The sequence below is a fragment of the Daphnia carinata genome, chromosome 10 (genome assembly GCF_022539665.2).
Source record: "Daphnia carinata strain CSIRO-1 chromosome 10, CSIRO_AGI_Dcar_HiC_V3, whole genome shotgun sequence".
Classification (NCBI taxonomy): Eukaryota; Metazoa; Arthropoda; class Branchiopoda; order Diplostraca; family Daphniidae; genus Daphnia; species Daphnia carinata.
In genome coordinates, this window is record NC_081340.1 from 6,377,026 (window position 1) to 6,392,621 (window position 15,596).

At 38.9% G+C, this 15,596-nt stretch overlaps 3 protein-coding genes across 8 annotated transcripts; all 3 read left to right on the plus strand.

Annotated features, from left to right (window-relative positions):
• The first annotated feature begins 972 nt into the window (after positions 1-972).
• LOC130701290 (solute carrier family 15 member 1-like) lies at positions 973-4,540 on the plus strand. The gene is made up of 16 exons (XM_057523254.2): positions 973-1,137; positions 1,219-1,297; positions 1,370-1,511; positions 1,591-1,610; positions 1,685-1,748; positions 1,822-2,096; positions 2,192-2,274; positions 2,344-2,511; positions 2,571-2,816; positions 2,876-3,136; positions 3,201-3,304; positions 3,366-3,521; positions 3,589-3,730; positions 3,794-3,922; positions 3,986-4,093; positions 4,153-4,540. Exons 1-16 carry the CDS (start codon positions 1,105-1,107, stop codon positions 4,327-4,329), a joined length of 2,187 nt encoding a protein of 728 aa, XP_057379237.1. The 5' UTR covers positions 973-1,104; the 3' UTR covers positions 4,330-4,540.
• A 382-nt stretch (positions 4,541-4,922) lies between these two features.
• Positions 4,923-10,625, plus strand: LOC130701289 (solute carrier family 15 member 1-like). Of its 4 annotated transcripts, XR_009421934.1 has the most exons (17): positions 4,926-5,100; positions 5,228-5,283; positions 6,433-6,511; positions 6,579-6,720; positions 6,786-6,869; positions 6,929-7,203; positions 7,308-7,390; positions 7,821-7,988; positions 8,062-8,307; positions 8,365-8,625; positions 8,695-8,798; positions 8,872-9,018; positions 9,074-9,215; positions 9,282-9,410; positions 9,474-9,581; positions 9,657-10,301; positions 10,365-10,625. XR_009421934.1 is itself a non-coding variant. In XM_059497247.1 (16 exons), the coding sequence occupies exons 1-16, from the start codon at positions 5,073-5,075 to the stop codon at positions 9,909-9,911; spliced, it is 2,307 nt and encodes a 768-aa protein (XP_059353230.1). In that variant the 5' UTR covers positions 4,923-5,072; the 3' UTR covers positions 9,912-10,625. The 4 variants fall into 4 exon arrangements, 3 of the variants coding, with proteins under 3 accessions (XP_059353230.1, XP_059353231.1, XP_057379236.1); XM_059497247.1 differs by lacking the exon at positions 7,308-7,390 and adding an exon at positions 7,621-7,703 and having other exon boundaries at positions 4,923-5,100; positions 9,657-10,625; XM_059497248.1 differs by having other exon boundaries at positions 9,657-10,625.
• A 77-nt stretch (positions 10,626-10,702) lies between these two features.
• On the plus strand, positions 10,703-13,750 carry LOC130701299 (glutamate receptor ionotropic, kainate 4-like). Of its 3 annotated transcripts, none has more exons than XM_059497252.1 (12): positions 10,703-10,808; positions 10,888-11,331; positions 11,477-11,566; positions 11,625-11,781; positions 11,842-11,948; positions 12,028-12,115; positions 12,184-12,342; positions 12,410-12,572; positions 12,639-12,868; positions 12,937-13,071; positions 13,139-13,287; positions 13,353-13,750. In XM_059497252.1, the coding sequence occupies exons 4-12, from the start codon at positions 11,671-11,673 to the stop codon at positions 13,630-13,632; spliced, it is 1,422 nt and encodes a 473-aa protein (XP_059353235.1). In that variant the 5' UTR covers positions 10,703-10,808; positions 10,888-11,331; positions 11,477-11,566; positions 11,625-11,670; the 3' UTR covers positions 13,633-13,750. The 3 variants fall into 3 exon arrangements, with proteins under 3 accessions (XP_059353235.1, XP_059353236.1, XP_059353237.1); XM_059497253.1 differs by lacking the exon at positions 10,703-10,808 and having other exon boundaries at positions 11,166-11,182; positions 11,238-11,331; XM_059497254.1 differs by lacking the exons at positions 10,703-10,808; positions 10,888-11,331; positions 11,477-11,566; positions 11,625-11,781 and having other exon boundaries at positions 11,848-11,948; positions 12,010-12,115; positions 13,353-13,749.
• The last annotated feature ends 1,846 nt before the right edge of the window (positions 13,751-15,596 follow it).

Here is a 15,596-nt window from a genome sequence, read left to right on the forward strand (position 1 = left end):
ACCAGATTTCAAAAGCATTCATACACAACAAAACAACTATTTAAAAACTTTTGTATGTCTGACAAAATCGAAACAACATTCCATTGTTGATCCTTCATCTTGCTAAACCAGACGTGGATAAACGTGATTCTCGAAAGAAGCCTTATCACTTGTAGGAAAACAACGTGATTGTTTTTGTCCTAGAAAAGGCATGACTAATGTACTCATTGTTCCTTGCATATCCTAATCACAGTATTGGTCATTAAACGGACGATAATAACTTTCGTGCAATCGAATCCATTGTAATTGACGACCACCGTTGGCTACAAAAACAGGCCTGTTTTGACAACTACTGTGGTTTTTACTAATAACTTTTTTTGCTCTTGGAAACCTCCAAAAAGACCATCTTGACCACAATTATTTTGTTTTCAGGTTTCTGTAGGTTACTTGGATTTACTAATTTTCCATTAAAAGAATGTTTGCTGGACAACAGTTTCGCAAGACTCTACAAAGACTATACAAGCTTTTCACCTCAACCACGGTAAAGTATAACTGTTGATAATCTATTCAGCAAACTTGCTTGAACAGCATCAGAAGTCCTTGAACCAGCTTTTGGATTGTGAAAGCATCACGAATTATTACCTGTCAGGCCGGTTGTACTTCTATGCAATGTCGATCATATAAATGTTTTTTATTTATTTATTTATTTTTTTGCCAGGTAAATAAGTTGTGCTTTTTTCTCTAAGAAATTTACTCTGATCCAGCTTCCCCTATGCCCACATACCTAGTCGTAGGACGAGAAAACATATCGAAACGCACGCAATCATTCTACGGCAACGTTTAATGTCGAAAGAAAAACGGTATGTTATTAATTTTATAATGGAGGTGTTTATTTCAGATTCAATTGAAAATTAGCATGATTGAATACTTCTCACTACGTTATCCGTTGGCAAAACAGGATGGCATCTAACTTGACCTACATTGACACCAAGACACTCTCTCCAGAGTGCGCCCTCCGGCCGGTGCTACTTTTTTGCAGCGAAGCTGAAAAACCTAAAAACTATGTTGCGAGTCGTAGTTGAGTGGGCCAGCAGAACGGTTGATTACCGTTGACCAACAAGAAAAATGGTTTCAAGGGATCCCGAAGATCAACTCAAGGTAAGCAATTTGTTCATTATATCTCATCAATAAGATTATTAATAGCAAGCTGTTTATTAATTATTAATATCAATCTCCCAGAAGCTCAAATATCCCAAAGCCGTATTTTTCATCATCGTCAATGAGTTTTGTGAACGTTTTAGCTACTATGGCATGAAAAGTCAGTGAAAAAAGTCTGTATAATATGACTATGAGGTTTACCTAATACGTTTACTATTACGTTCTCTTCCAGCTGTGCTCGGACTTTACTTCCGGAATATATTGCTTTATGATGAAAGCGAATCCACCGTCTACTACCATCTGTTTTCAATGCTGTGTTACTTCACTCCCGTTTTCGGAGCAATTTTGGCGGACACTTACCTCGGAAAATTCAAGTAAAAAGACTCAGACAAGTTTGAAAGACTAACACGCCATATACTGATGTGAAATACCTTTTTTCCATTCTAAATCTAGGACAATTCTTTACCTTTCAAGTATGTATACATGCCTTCTGGGTGTCTATTTAAGGTGCTGAATCAATTAAAAGAATTGTAAACGTTTGAAACAGTCCTCTACGCCTGCGGTAACATCATATTAAGCGTGGCCTCCATACCAAATACGCTGCCGCAAAAGTATAAGCATATAAATAAAGCCTTTAGTTAGAACTGTTCTAACGGAAGTGTACATCTTCTTTTCTTCAATTAGAGAATTTTCCCTTTTGGGATTGTTCATCATCGGTGTGGGCACGGGCGGTATCAAGCCATGCGTGTCGGCCTTTGGTGGCGAACAGTTTGTCCGTCCCCAGCAAGACAGACAACTCGAGCAATTCTTTTCGTACTTTTATATTTCGATTAATGCTGGATCACTCCTTTCGACTTTACTAACACCAATTCTTCGTGAGGATGTCCAGTGCTTTGGCCAGAATTCGTGCTTTCCGTTGGCCTTTGGCGTTCCGGCTATCCTGATGATCATCGCAATTGGTATTAAAATTTATTCGTACGTAATGTCCACTTCTATAATTTTTTAAATGTTGTATTGTTGGTCGATGGTTTTTGTTTTTCTGGTTTGGCTATAGCTGTTTTCGTTTTCGGCAAATGGAACTATAAGATGCGGCCCACTGAAGGAAACATTATGGTCGATGTTTCAAAATGTGTTGCCGTAATAATCAGCTCTATGAATTTTGCTTTACTTAATCTTTTTGTAAAAAATAAATTTTTCTACTTACAGCATGCAATTGGACGGAAGTTGAAAAGCGAAGAGGAAGCCCATGACCATTGGCTAGATTTTGCTTCAGATAAATTCGATAAGCAATTGATTAAAGACATCAAGCAAGTTCTTCATGTTTTAGTGCTTTATCTGCCCATTCCAATCTTTTGGGCTTTGTACGATCAACAGGTACATTTAAATTAACGTGTTAAATGTTTTTGTTCCTATACCGACCATTTGGCTTATAGGGTTCGCGGTGGTTGTTTCAAGCAACCAGAATGGACGGAAGTTTGGGTTTCATGTCCATCAAACCGGATCAAATTGGAATTGTGAATCCATTGTTGATTATAGCCATTACTCCCCTTTTCAACAGCTTGATTTATCCCTGTTTTAAAAAATGTGGATTGTTGACTCCACTCCAGAGAATTGGCACAGGTGGAATGCTCATCGGCATTTCCTTTGTGATTTCGGGAATTGTCGAACTCAACCTTGAGGTATATAGTGTCCTATACAATGTTTCTAACAGATTCTTTCATGACGATTGATCGCACAGAAAACGTATCCTCGTATTCCAGCTGCGGGATTAACTCAGTTGAATTTTGTGAATACTTTACCATGTCCAGTGGACATTTCGTACGTTCACGCCAACGGTCCGGAGAAGTGGTTCGAAATAAATGCCAAGAGTTTTACTTTTGAACGAGATCTCAGTGATGGACCTATTCAAGTGAAAGCCCATTTACTTTCTTCTACTTGTGCCAATGTAAACTTCTCAGCGCCTGAATGGATTGGTACTATCGATGGTGTTGGAACTAAAGTACGATTTTTATTGGACTATTACCGAATTCCATCTAATTTTTTTGTTTCGTTTCACGACAAAGGCATTCTCCGTCATTATTACTGGCCGGAATGGCACATTGGAAGTCGCTCGCATGAACACGGAAGAACCTTTGGATAAGGCAAATTCCGGACAACCTCGCGTTGGGTACATTCCCATTTTTCCCTAAATGTTTAAGCATATTCATGTTTTTTTTGCGACTTTCTAGGTTTATTTTTAATCTGCACGATGACCTAGTCGATCAGGGGAATATTACGCTGAAATCGAAAGATAGGATTATCCATTTCCCATTCCTCGCTTCGAACAACTCTTCGACGCTTGGTCGTGTTGTAAGCACAGATGTTTTAGAGGTAGTTGTAGGCACGTAAGTACAAAATGTTTTTCCTACCCCAGACGTACAGTAGTTGCATAATAATTCAAATTTGCTTTAGGTATGAGGTGTTCATCCCGAGGAAGGACGGTAGGATAAATACGGATGATCCTGCTGGAACTATAACTGTTTTACAAGGCGGTTGTTATACCATTATCGTTCAACGGTCACTGGACCCTTTATCTGCTCAAAACGAGGACGGCGTAAGATCCAAGATAGCACCTATTGTTATGCACAAGAGTAATACTTTCATGTAAATATCGCAGCTGGTAATGCAAATTGAAGTGACTCCGTATAGCTCGGTACATATGATGTGGCTGTTTCCCCAGTATTTTATTATAACTGCTGGCGAGGTCATGTTCTCCGTTACCGGACTACAATTTTCTTTCACTCAGGTATTTTAACTAAACAGTAGAACCACCACATTAATGGTTGTAATGCATGTTATTATTTTGCAGGCTCCAGAACGGATGCAGTCGGTGATGCAAGCTGCGTGGCTTTTGAATGTAGCCTTCGGAAATCTAATTGTTACGGTGGTAGCTAAAGCCAAGTTAATTCCTAGACAGGTATCTAATGTCATGTTGCAATTTTACATTGCGACATCTAACGTTTCGATTTTTCCAAGTCCATGGAGTTTTTCCTGTTTGCCGGACTAATTGCATTGGATATTATTTTGTTCGTGATCCTAGCATTACGCTATGACTACGTCGAAGATGAAAACGAGGACAAAGCAAAGTTGCCCACAGCTACACCCATTGAAGGAACAGATAATCAAGCATTTGCTTCCGAGACTGCGATATAAACGTCACTGTGGTATTTTATATAATTATTATTAAGTAAACAATGACATTATTTTTTAGATTTCTGGTGGATAGTTAAACATTTAAATAAATATGAAGTGCATTTATTTTGGAATGTGAAAACAGTTTGTTTCCAAAAATCTTCGTAAAAGCGAGTGAATTGCTCCTACAGTCGTACATGCGATACATAAATACAGCCAAAGTTTATCAACACTGTTTCCAACTGTCGTAAATAGATCGTTGTACATCCGGCGGATGCTAGCTAACCATTTGTAACAATCATTTCGTTGATACCTCCAGCAGTTCAGCTTTACAGTTACAGATTTTCCCATTAGAGCGGCATGTTGATAAAGGCATGTTTGACAACATCGTCTGCTATTCGTCAGTAATACGTGTAAATTGATTCCAGCAACACGTGTCTGGCTCGTTGCACACTTGTCGAAACAGCTGGCATTTCGATTGCTTTTTTTCCGTTTCCTCACAACGATAACCTTGTTATAACAAGCAAACAGTTCTCTTTGCAACAGCGCAGTTAAATTGACTGCGGGGTATTAGAAAATCGATATGTGATATTCTCCATGGTCGTCGCCACTGAAAAGCTCTTATCAATTATTCAACAGTCACAGTGTACCTTCAGGCCAAATACGGTGAAATTCAGAGCAAGTGCTATATCCATTTCTTGTTTTTATTTTTCTCACGTAAAAGCAACGCAGCAGATTTATTATCTCGACATTTCCCATATGGAATGGACTTATCATCGAGTAATTCGGAAAGTAAGTTGATCATTTCCTGTTCCCGTATTTGAAAATCTATTATTTCAGGTTGTTATTGTTCAATGAATGTCTGTTCCCAGATGCACTGTCCATTACCAGCTCGTAAAAGTTTTCTTTTTTTTCACAGCTCTTGCATTAATTGGAAGCTGCAAGAACAACACCGAAGGGAAAAACGATGCAAAGGTAACGATAAAAATTCCACGTGTAGGTAGTACTAGAGTCAGGTGATACACGCTATGAGCATTCGAGGCACGTTTAACGAACCGGAGAATCACACTTTTCCCTTTTCAAATTAAAAATAGACTGTGAAATTCATCTGGGAGTGTATAACGATAAGTAGGATATTGACCAACCATCATTGTAAAGGGAAGCCCTGAAAAGGTAATGGGAAAATCCACTGCGGACGAATTTACACAAGAGTGTGGCAAAGGTTAAAACTATGAGGAAAAAGGTGAAATGTATTTTGAAGAAGCACTTTCTCGTTATTCGCAAGCCAAATACGTAGCTGTTGTTGACCATCCGAAAACCTTCTTTTTAACTCTGCACCTGTCGTTTGTACCTGTGCGCTGTGTTTACCTCCATGGGAGCTTGCCCCCAGGGCTTCGTTTCCGCTACAGTATAGTCTATCTGAATTCCGTATGCTAGATGACTAGACCCCAACCACAGGTAGAACTCAACGTTCAGTCAGAAGACTCCCATTTGACCGACACGACCCATTTTCAAGGTTTCCTAGTTCATATTCGTGTTGGTTAAACAGAAAACTACAATCAACGCAGTGTCAGTGTAGGCGTCTGCGTGTCAAGTCACCAGATTTGTTTTTTTACTCGTGTATCGTGATTGACGCTAAGCGTCACACATTGTAAACATGAGTTCCAGCAACGACGCGGAAATTGCTCACGCACAGGTAAACGTTTAAAACACGAATGTTTTTAATTTGCTTCGTTTAACAATTGACCTGTCATGCTCAATGAACTTGGCATTTGATTACGGAATGCCACTGACGCGACATTACATGATGCTCGGCTTGTTGAATTCCAGAGCCCGGCAGACGCATTGTATCTCCGGCTATGCCAGCGGCCAGTTAAAAAAATTATTACGCGTGTTCACGTAGACCGCTCATAGTCGAGCTTATACTGTTGATCAACATTGCTGGTGGCGTTGTTGCGTTACAGACTCCACTATATTTTAAATATTTTTGTTGTTTTCCATTCCTCAGGGCTCTTTTCTGTTGTTTTTTTTATCATAATTCGACACGTTTCCAATTTACTTTGCCGTTATTAACATGATTACAATGCAATTCTTGATTTAGATTTTTTTTTACTATTGTTATAGAAACACAAGTATCCGGTAGCAGTTTTCTTCATCGTCGTAAACGAGTTTTGCGAAAGGTTCAGCTACTATGGCATGAAAAGTACTTGAATTTCCGTTACCAAAAATTTCAACAATCAATTGACATTCTTTTATCTTTTGTTGTTTAGCCGTTCTCACGCTCTATTTACGAGATGTCCTCTTATTTAATGAAAACGAGTCGACAGTATGGTACCACCTCTTTACCATGTTGTGCTTCGTCACTCCCATTTTTGGCGCTATCCTTGCTGATACGTACCTCGGCAAATTCAAGTACGATTTGCATTTCAGAATTTTTTTCTTGTAGTAAAAAGATTCATATTTTTTTTTGTTTCCAGGACCATTCTATACCTTTCGTGCCTTTACGCTTGTGGTAACGTTTTGCTCAGTGTGGCTTCTATACCAAACACGTTGCCGCAAAAGTGAGTGTCAGTTTACGCATTTTTATCTGAATACCTGAGATAATTCCTGTTTTTCGCAGAGAGTTTTCACTTTTGGGACTGTTCATCATTGCCCTGGGCACAGGTGGAATCAAGCCTTGTGTGTCAGCATTTGGTGGTGACCAATTTATTCGACCGCAACAGGATAAGCAACTGGAACAGTTCTTTTCCGTCTTCTATGTCGCTATCAATGCTGGATCGCTGATTTCCACATTCGTCACGCCCATCCTTCGCGAAGATGTCCAGTGCTTTGGGTCCAATTCCTGCTTTCCACTAGCCTTCGGCGTTCCAGCTCTTCTGATGATCATCGCTGTTGGTATGACGTAGCTAGTTTTGGGTTTTACCATGGATGCAGTAATTCGGCCGTTATACCATTCCAATACCGGTATGCGTAAACATGTTCTTGAATTGTTTGATTAGCTATTTTCTTCTCCGGAAAATGGAATTACAAGATGCGTCCAGCCGAAGGCAATGTCATGGTTGATGTTGCAAAATGCGTAGCTGTAAGTTATGGGACTTTGTATCCATTTCGGGAAAAATGCTTCTACTTCCATGTAGGGATCTAACGCTATAAGTTGAGGCACACCCTTCTAGTTCACTAGTGTGATGTAGAGATTTCAAAATTCTTCAAATGTTGGGAAAATATCCTACTGGCCTCCTCGGTTTATGCCGACATTTTTTTTTCTTTTCTGGCTTTGCATTATCCTCTTTTAATTTTTTTTTATCTATCCAGTTGTCTTTTTCGGTGGCAGAGGGTGTTATAAAATGAGAGAAACTTCCGGTAACGTTATGGTTGAGGTCGTCAAGTGCATGGCGGTACTTATGACTTTCATGCTTCTTTCCGTTCTATTTCTATAATTGCAACTAAAATTCAGCTTCCTTTCATGGCAAATTAAGTGTCTAGTTAATAATTTGAATCGTTTGATGTTACAGCATGCCGTCGTACGGAAAATTGAAAACAGAGAAGAAAAACACGAACATTGGCTGGATTTTGCGGGTGACAAATTCGATAGGCAACTCATCCAAGACATTAAACAGGTTCTAAGGGTCTTGCTCCTGTACGTGCCTATTCCGGTATTCTGGGCTTTATTTGATCAACAGGTAATTTTCATTTAAAATCTTTAAATCTATTGGGTAAACCGAATTATTGTGTTTTTGCGCCATTCATTCGAAGGGCTCCAGGTGGACGTTCCAAGCCACTCGAATGGATGGGACGTTAGGAGTAACTACTATTAAACCAGATCAGTTGCAGATTGTCAATCCTTTACTAATTCTGGCGTTAGTACCTGTTTTTGAGAGTGTGATTTACCCGTGTTTCAAAAAATGTGGATTACTTACCCCACTTCAACGAATCGGAACAGGCGGTTTGCTTGCTGGATTCGCCTTTGTCGTTTCGGGCATTGTCGAACTATATCTTGAGGTGAGAGAATTCAAACATTCAAAACAAGAAAAACTAACTTACAAATTGTGCCTCTAGCCTACCTATCCTAGCATTCCCGACGCTGGAATGACGCAGTTTAATTTCATCAACACTCTTCCATGCTCACTGAACATCAGTTATATCAATGACAACCAACTGAAATGGATTGAAATTAACGCAACGAGCTATTCGTTCGAAAGAAACCTGAATTATCAATCGATCGATATCACAGTACAACTAATCAGCAGTCCTGCATGTCAACAGATGAACTTTACTAATCCAACATGGACTGGTGCGATCAAAGGTGCCAGCACGAAGGTGAATGTCAATCGAATAAGGATAGAACTATCGACTTTTTAAATAACAGATCTCATGAAAAAATTATAGGCATTTTCTGTTATCGTTACTGGACATCGTGGTAAACTTGATGTGATGCGAATGGAAAACGAGGAGCCACTGGATAAATCCAGTACGGGCCAACCGCGGGTCGGGTAAGTACTTGATAACGATCCATTTCCTAATTATTTTCTCATCAGATTTTGCTTTGGTGTGAAAACAAATCAGGTTTATTTTCCGGCAGGATGATCAAGTTTCTAATCAAGGCAATATAACCCTTAAAGCAGGAGAGCAGATTGTTAGTTTCACTAGCAAACTTGTTGCCTCTTCATCGCCATTCATCCAGACTGATGTTCGAGAAATCGATGCTGGAACGTGAGTGACATGATCCCTTCCTAAATTTCTAATTATATTAACAATAAACATAAAGGTACGACGTGTTTATGGCTCTTCGAAATGGAGAGGTAACGGAAAATCCGATTGGAAAAGTCACTGTTCTCCAAGGTGGTTCTTACACAATTCTTGCACAGCAATCTCACTTTAATCCCCAACTCATGGATCTCAACAATAATGTATAATTTTTTTAATTATTTAAAAACATTCATATACAAATACTAATTTCCCTTTTAATCAAGCAGTTACTTTTACCGATTCAAGTGACGCCACCGAGTTCTGTCCACATGTTGTGGCTGGTGCCACAATATTTCGTCATGACAGTAGCTGAAGTCATGTTCTCTGTCACGGGATTACAATTTTCTTTTACTCAGGCATACTAAAAACAATTTAAATTTTTAAAATATATCTAAAAAAAAAGTTGCTATCACGTACAGGCTCCAGCTAGTATGCAGTCGGTCATGCAAGCTACTTGGCTTTTGACAATTGCATTTGGTAACCTCATTGTTATCATTGTCGCGGAAGCCAAGGGCATCCCTAGACAGGTGGGGCACTTAACCTTGCTTATTACAGAACAGTGTTAAATGGCTATGACGCAACTAATTTTCGGTTCTCACTAGTCGATGGAGTTCTTTTTGTTTGCTGGATTGATGGCCCTGGACATGCTTCTGTTTTTCTACTTGGCTGCTAATTACATGTACGTGAAAGTCGAAGAAAAAACCAAAGTCAATGAGCAGGGCGAAGCCGAAAATGATGAAGAAAAAGAAATCAAAGTACCTGATCGTTCTTTGTCCCCTACTAAACTTGACACAGAAAACTCCAAGAGGCCAACCGGAACGGAAAACAAAGGATTTTCCGATGACACTCCTATGTAAATCTTTCAACATAACTTTAAATTCAAATATCCGTAACGCTGTGCCTTCGGGTGAATTAACAAAAGAAAATACCGCAACGTCGATTTTTATTCGAAATTATTCAAACTTACGACGTATATTCTGTAGTCTCTCAAACTTGTTATTACACAACCGACAGCGCGGCCAACGCCATCTTTCTTTCCAGTCTTCCTGTAGAGTCGAGCGCCATGTTTGCTACTCAAGAATTCAATGGCTATTGTCCTACGAAGTGAGAAATAAGGATATTGTTTTCAAAAAGCTGCTTGAAATGCCTTTCTGGTGGCACAGATCATACTTGGGTAATACATTTAAATACATTTTAAATTAGAGAAAAATAGTGCTTTATAGGTATGTGTTCGATGCTGAAAAAAGGTATTACGGTTTTGGCTACAAAAGGTTAAAAAGTTTAATCATTCTTAAGCTTTTTTCATTAAGCTTGGGATTTATCGCCGCTAGCAGTGGTTGTTTTAAGGACCAAACTATAGATGGAAATTGTATGATTCGTTTGATTGACTAAATGGGGACCACTGTTAGTTTTAGTACTTTATATGGAAATTGCTTGAAAAAGTAATGTTTTAATGCTGCTAGTTAGTCTGTTTGAAAACATGCTCAAACACAAACGTTTGTTGTAACGAAAAAGACTAGCCAAAATAATGGATGTCAATCAATGTTTGGAAATACAGACAAGACTTACCAGTTGTTTGTGCCTATTGAACTAAGACATTGGTAACTTTGTTCTAAATTATGTAATATTCACTTTTCTATTAATTTTAGATCAGCTGGATATGAAAGAATACAAGCAAGAATAAATTTTGTTTGGTAATATGTTAATGTCAAGACAAAAAATTTTCAAAAATATGAGTCTTTTACATGCCAGAGGTAATATGTTCAATTCAAGGTTTAAAAATTTTTCACCAACTACATCTAATAGAAATCCATCGGTAACTGAATCCACAAGATACTGAAGTAGATGTAATGCCTTTTAGAACTTTGCCAAAATATGGTAGAGTACGCTAAGGAGTGGCATAGAAAAACCTTTCCAGATAAAGGAATATATTTGCAAATAAAACTTGAACAAACTCTTAGTATTGTAAAAAAAAATTATCTGTTTTTACATAGATACTATGATGGAATGTCACTACATGAGGCAATGCCATGGCAATCAACCATTTGTTCGAAGGAGTCAGTAAATCATAAAATATCACAGAATCATATCAAACTAGCTGAATGGAGTACAACAAGTCATGATCAAAGTTATTATTTTGTAAAAATTTTATAATAAGTAGTAGACAATTAATAAAAAATCAGGTAGCTGGAACGCCCTACCCATCGGACGAGAACGCTCTCTATCCTCTTGAATACAGCATTCGCTGGAATCGCATTTTTGCTGATAGTTTCCAAGGTAACTGTAGGACTATAATTACATGATACTCAGATAGTAATAGCTTTTTTTTTGTTGGTAATATTCCGAATGCTGTGCGTGCAACATTCGGGCAATAGCCATTTTTCTGCTGCCTATTATATCGTTGTTTCATTTATTATTGAAGGTTTTATTTTCCCATCGTCAGAACATTATTACCTACTCGCCCTATATTGCAGTCGGGTCGAAAAGACGCAGTTAGTTGGAGTTTATTAAGGTTGCATACCGAAAACATTCCAGTGGTTCACATTTCGGTATAAATGCTCGGTTTGCAGCGCATTGTCTGTTCGCCGGTGACTCTGAAGTCCGAAGGATCACAAGATGTTTGCCGCCTGGGCCCTTTTTTACACGATGGCGCAAGTCTTGGCAGAAATTCATTTCGAAAAAGTCGATCATTTATATGGGAAACACTTAATAGTTGCAACAGCTGATGTAAAGTATTCGCTATTCGACTTGAATTTCAAAAAAATTTATTTAACTATTCTCTTTTAGCTCAATCCATACATGTATGTTCATCACGATGAGAACGGTACTATTGACAGCGCTGACGGCATCGTCAATGAAATGATGCTTTGGTTGGCACAAAGATATCATTTCACGTAAATCGTGCTTAATTTATCCCAGACATTAATCAGAAAGTCAAGGGGAACTGATAGTTAGTATTTAATCTTTTTACAGATTTCATTACGTAGAATCATCTGATGGTTATTTTGGAGCATTTGTAAATGAAAGCTGGAACGGTATGGTAGGAATGGCTGTCAGAAAAGTAAGACTTTACACATTTTTTAAAGGTTTATTCAGCATTATCACATATTTATTGTGATCGTCATATAGGAAATTGACTTAATCGCAACGCAGTTGACAACAACTTATGCTCGTTCAAAAGTAATTGATTTTACCACGTCGTTCAGTAAAGATCCGATGAGTGCCATAATTCCTGCTCCCAAAGAAGATGGCTTTATGGCAGCTATAGTTAAACCCTTTCAGCCCGGAGTAATGTTACTATCTAATCACGTTAATTACGTTACATTTTCATGAGTATTCTTGTTTTCCTACAAAGGTATGGGCCTTGATAATGATCTCGATGTTTTCTGCAACATTAGTCACATTTACTTTCATGAAGCTGATACATAAGTACATGCCGGAATATTACGATGGTGGAATTTCAAATCTACAGTTTTGGGAGAATTTTATGTATTATTTTGGAATAATCAGTTCTCAAGGTAAAAGATCTTATTTTTACTCATGTTCTTATTTTAACTGAAAACTAAAAAGCTACGTCGACTTAGCCGGACGTACAATGCCGAGTGTTGGCCCGTTGGGGCATGCAACACGTCTGCTAGCCGCAACTTGGTGTCTCACCGCCGTTGTATTCATCTACCTCTACAGTGGATGCTTGACTTCTTTTATTACCATACCAAAACTACGTCCGCTCATTGAATCACTGGATGACCTAGCAACCAGCGTCGATTTGAAGCTCACTCTCTTGAAAAACTCTGTCTTTGAATCAATTATTTTGGTATACTTGTTACCTAACTCTGAGGCACTTTATAGGTAACAAAGTAACACGCAGCTTCGTTTGTCCAGGAAGCAACATCTGGAACTTACAAAGCTCTCGGTGATTCTTTGCGAAACAACCCAGAAAATCGGTTACCTAAAGATTTTTTGGAGCCCGAGATATTCCTTAAGCACGCATTAATCGGACGGTTCGCCATGGTTGATGTAAATATTGTATTATTACGACGCTGTTTATTAACCAATATTCACCGATGATTTTGAATTTCTAAAGCAAAAATCGTTTCTTGAATATGTTTTAAACCTCGCATTTAAAACATCGGGAAAATGTGACATAACTTTGATGAAACAAGAAGTTGTAACCTCGCTTGATTCGATGGCGGTTCAAAAGAATAGCATATATCTTGCTCAAATTGACCAAGGGTAGGTACAATCTAACCAGCTTATCATATCTGAGAAGATGTTAATGTCAAACTACTTTTTTTCAGATTTCAAACTATGGCTGCGCTGGGACTTCAGAACTATTGGGAAAAACGATTTTTGAAGGTACCAAAATGTGAAGGTAATCTTGAAAAAGGAGTGGCCAAGCCAAGGTTAACTTTGGCAAACCTATCTGGGGCATTTCTGTTCCTGTTGGTGGGCATTGGAATTTCTTTTGCAGTATTTCTTGTTGAAAATATGTGGTCCTGCATGCAAAAAGGTAAAGGCGTGATGGAGAGAAGTAAAAGCTTTAAAGTTGAAGCACATTCACGTATTTTACCATCATAATCAGCCCGTGTGGTTTAATAACTGCCGACGAAACAGCATGTACGTTTATCAAGGTTAAACTCGTGTATCACGACATGAGGTAGTAATCATTTGCTGAAGTTACCATAAATATTTTTAAGATGCATACCTTTTTATTTATACAAGGATATTAAATAGAAATGTAGTGCTGTGGTTTTTAAATTAAAGAAAATGTAGAACTTGTTATATGAATGAAGTTATATGAAGCATGGCTCAAAGGTTAAGTATCGGCATTGTATGTAGAAAGTAGAGGATTCGATTCCCATAAGGTACAAGAATCAGTGGGACAGTAAAATGTTATGTAAATGGAAGAATTATTATATTGCCTGTTCGTAAAACGACCACCACGTGACCATACGGAGAGGGGTATCTGGTTGGGAATCGATGCACAGACCGTGATTACTACCTTGAGGTGAACTTCGTCAGCTCTGCTGAAAGTGGTTTCCCAGTGCAGCTGAGCCAGGTCCTACAGGCCAACACATGCCCACCTCAACTAAGTCACATGACTCATGGCTGAGGCTGAGGCTCATGGTTGAGCGTTGGCATAGTACGCCAAAACTACGGGGTTCGATACCTGTAGGAGACAAATAACAATATGCATAATAAATGTGAGAAAATTATTATGCTGTCTCTTCCCATATATTACCATTACAAATACATGGCAGGCATCTAAGTGTGAAAACACCGTTAAAGGAGTTCACCCTGGTTCCTTGGCCACAGGCAGCTGAGCCAGGTTCTGCAAATTACCAAGTGGCCACTTGGAGGGGAGTACCTGACAGGGATTCAAGCGGCACACCAGGGCAGGTGAACCGGGTTCTGCAGACTACCATGTGGCCGCTTGGAAAGGGGAACTTGAGAAGGGCTCTGACAGATCCAATGTCAAGTTTCCAGGCTGTCGCCTGTCCGTTGAGCCATGATAGGCCCCAGCATCAAGAAATCGAGATTTTAAGAAAATTGATAGTATTTTGTGAATTTTACGTTATGATGAAGTGTATGAGTGGCAGCTCGTTGGAGAGTGAGGATGTGGTTCAATCTTTGGATTTACCCCTTTGCAAGCTGCAGGATGCATTGGAAATTGCGGATGAAAGTCATCCATTGGATTTACTTCTTTGCGAGCTGCAGGACGCATTGAAGGTGACGGATGTGACCCACCCTTTGGATTGTACTGTCCACGAGCTACCGGCTTCGTTGGGGAGTACGGATGTGGTCAATTCCCTGGATTTACTCCTTTGCGAACTGCAGGACGCATTGGAGATTGCGGATGATATCCATCCATTGGATTGACTAGTTGGCCTGTTTTAGTATTTTCCTAGTATGCAAGGGCTTCATTTTTTAGTGTGCGGGAGTTGTACAGGGGAAAGGGGTTTAAAAATTCAATTGATTCTTTGTGTAAAACATTCGCCTTTTCTTCACGTGGTTTCTTGTTACCGGGTGTTTCCTGGAAGTGACTAACATTTTTAGATTTTCAACAGTGCAGTGGGCTGTAAAATTTGGCAGCGTAGGTCTTTTTTGAGGTTTATTATACCATATTGATTGCTAACGATTTTCAATAACTTAGATTGAATATGATGTCGAAGAGCATCAAGTTTTACAGTTTACTCTTCGCAGGTAGTAATTATACCTTATTCTATCGTAGATACCTTATTGTGTTATCTAATGCAACAAACTGGCAGAGATCTTGCACCTGAAATGGTTAGTCAAAGGCACGGTCCTGGTGGTCAAAAGCTTGCATATATTGAGGGATGGAGGTTGATAGCTTTGGCAAATGAAGTGTTTGGATTTAATGGCTGGAGTCATGCAGTTGTTCAGCAAACAATTGGTAAACTTGTTTGCTATTACAGGAAGTGAAATTCATCTACATTTTAATCCATGGCTGGACTGTAGATCAGATTGAAGACAAGTTCTACGTAGGAGTGACTTCAACTGTGAGAATGGAACTGATAGAT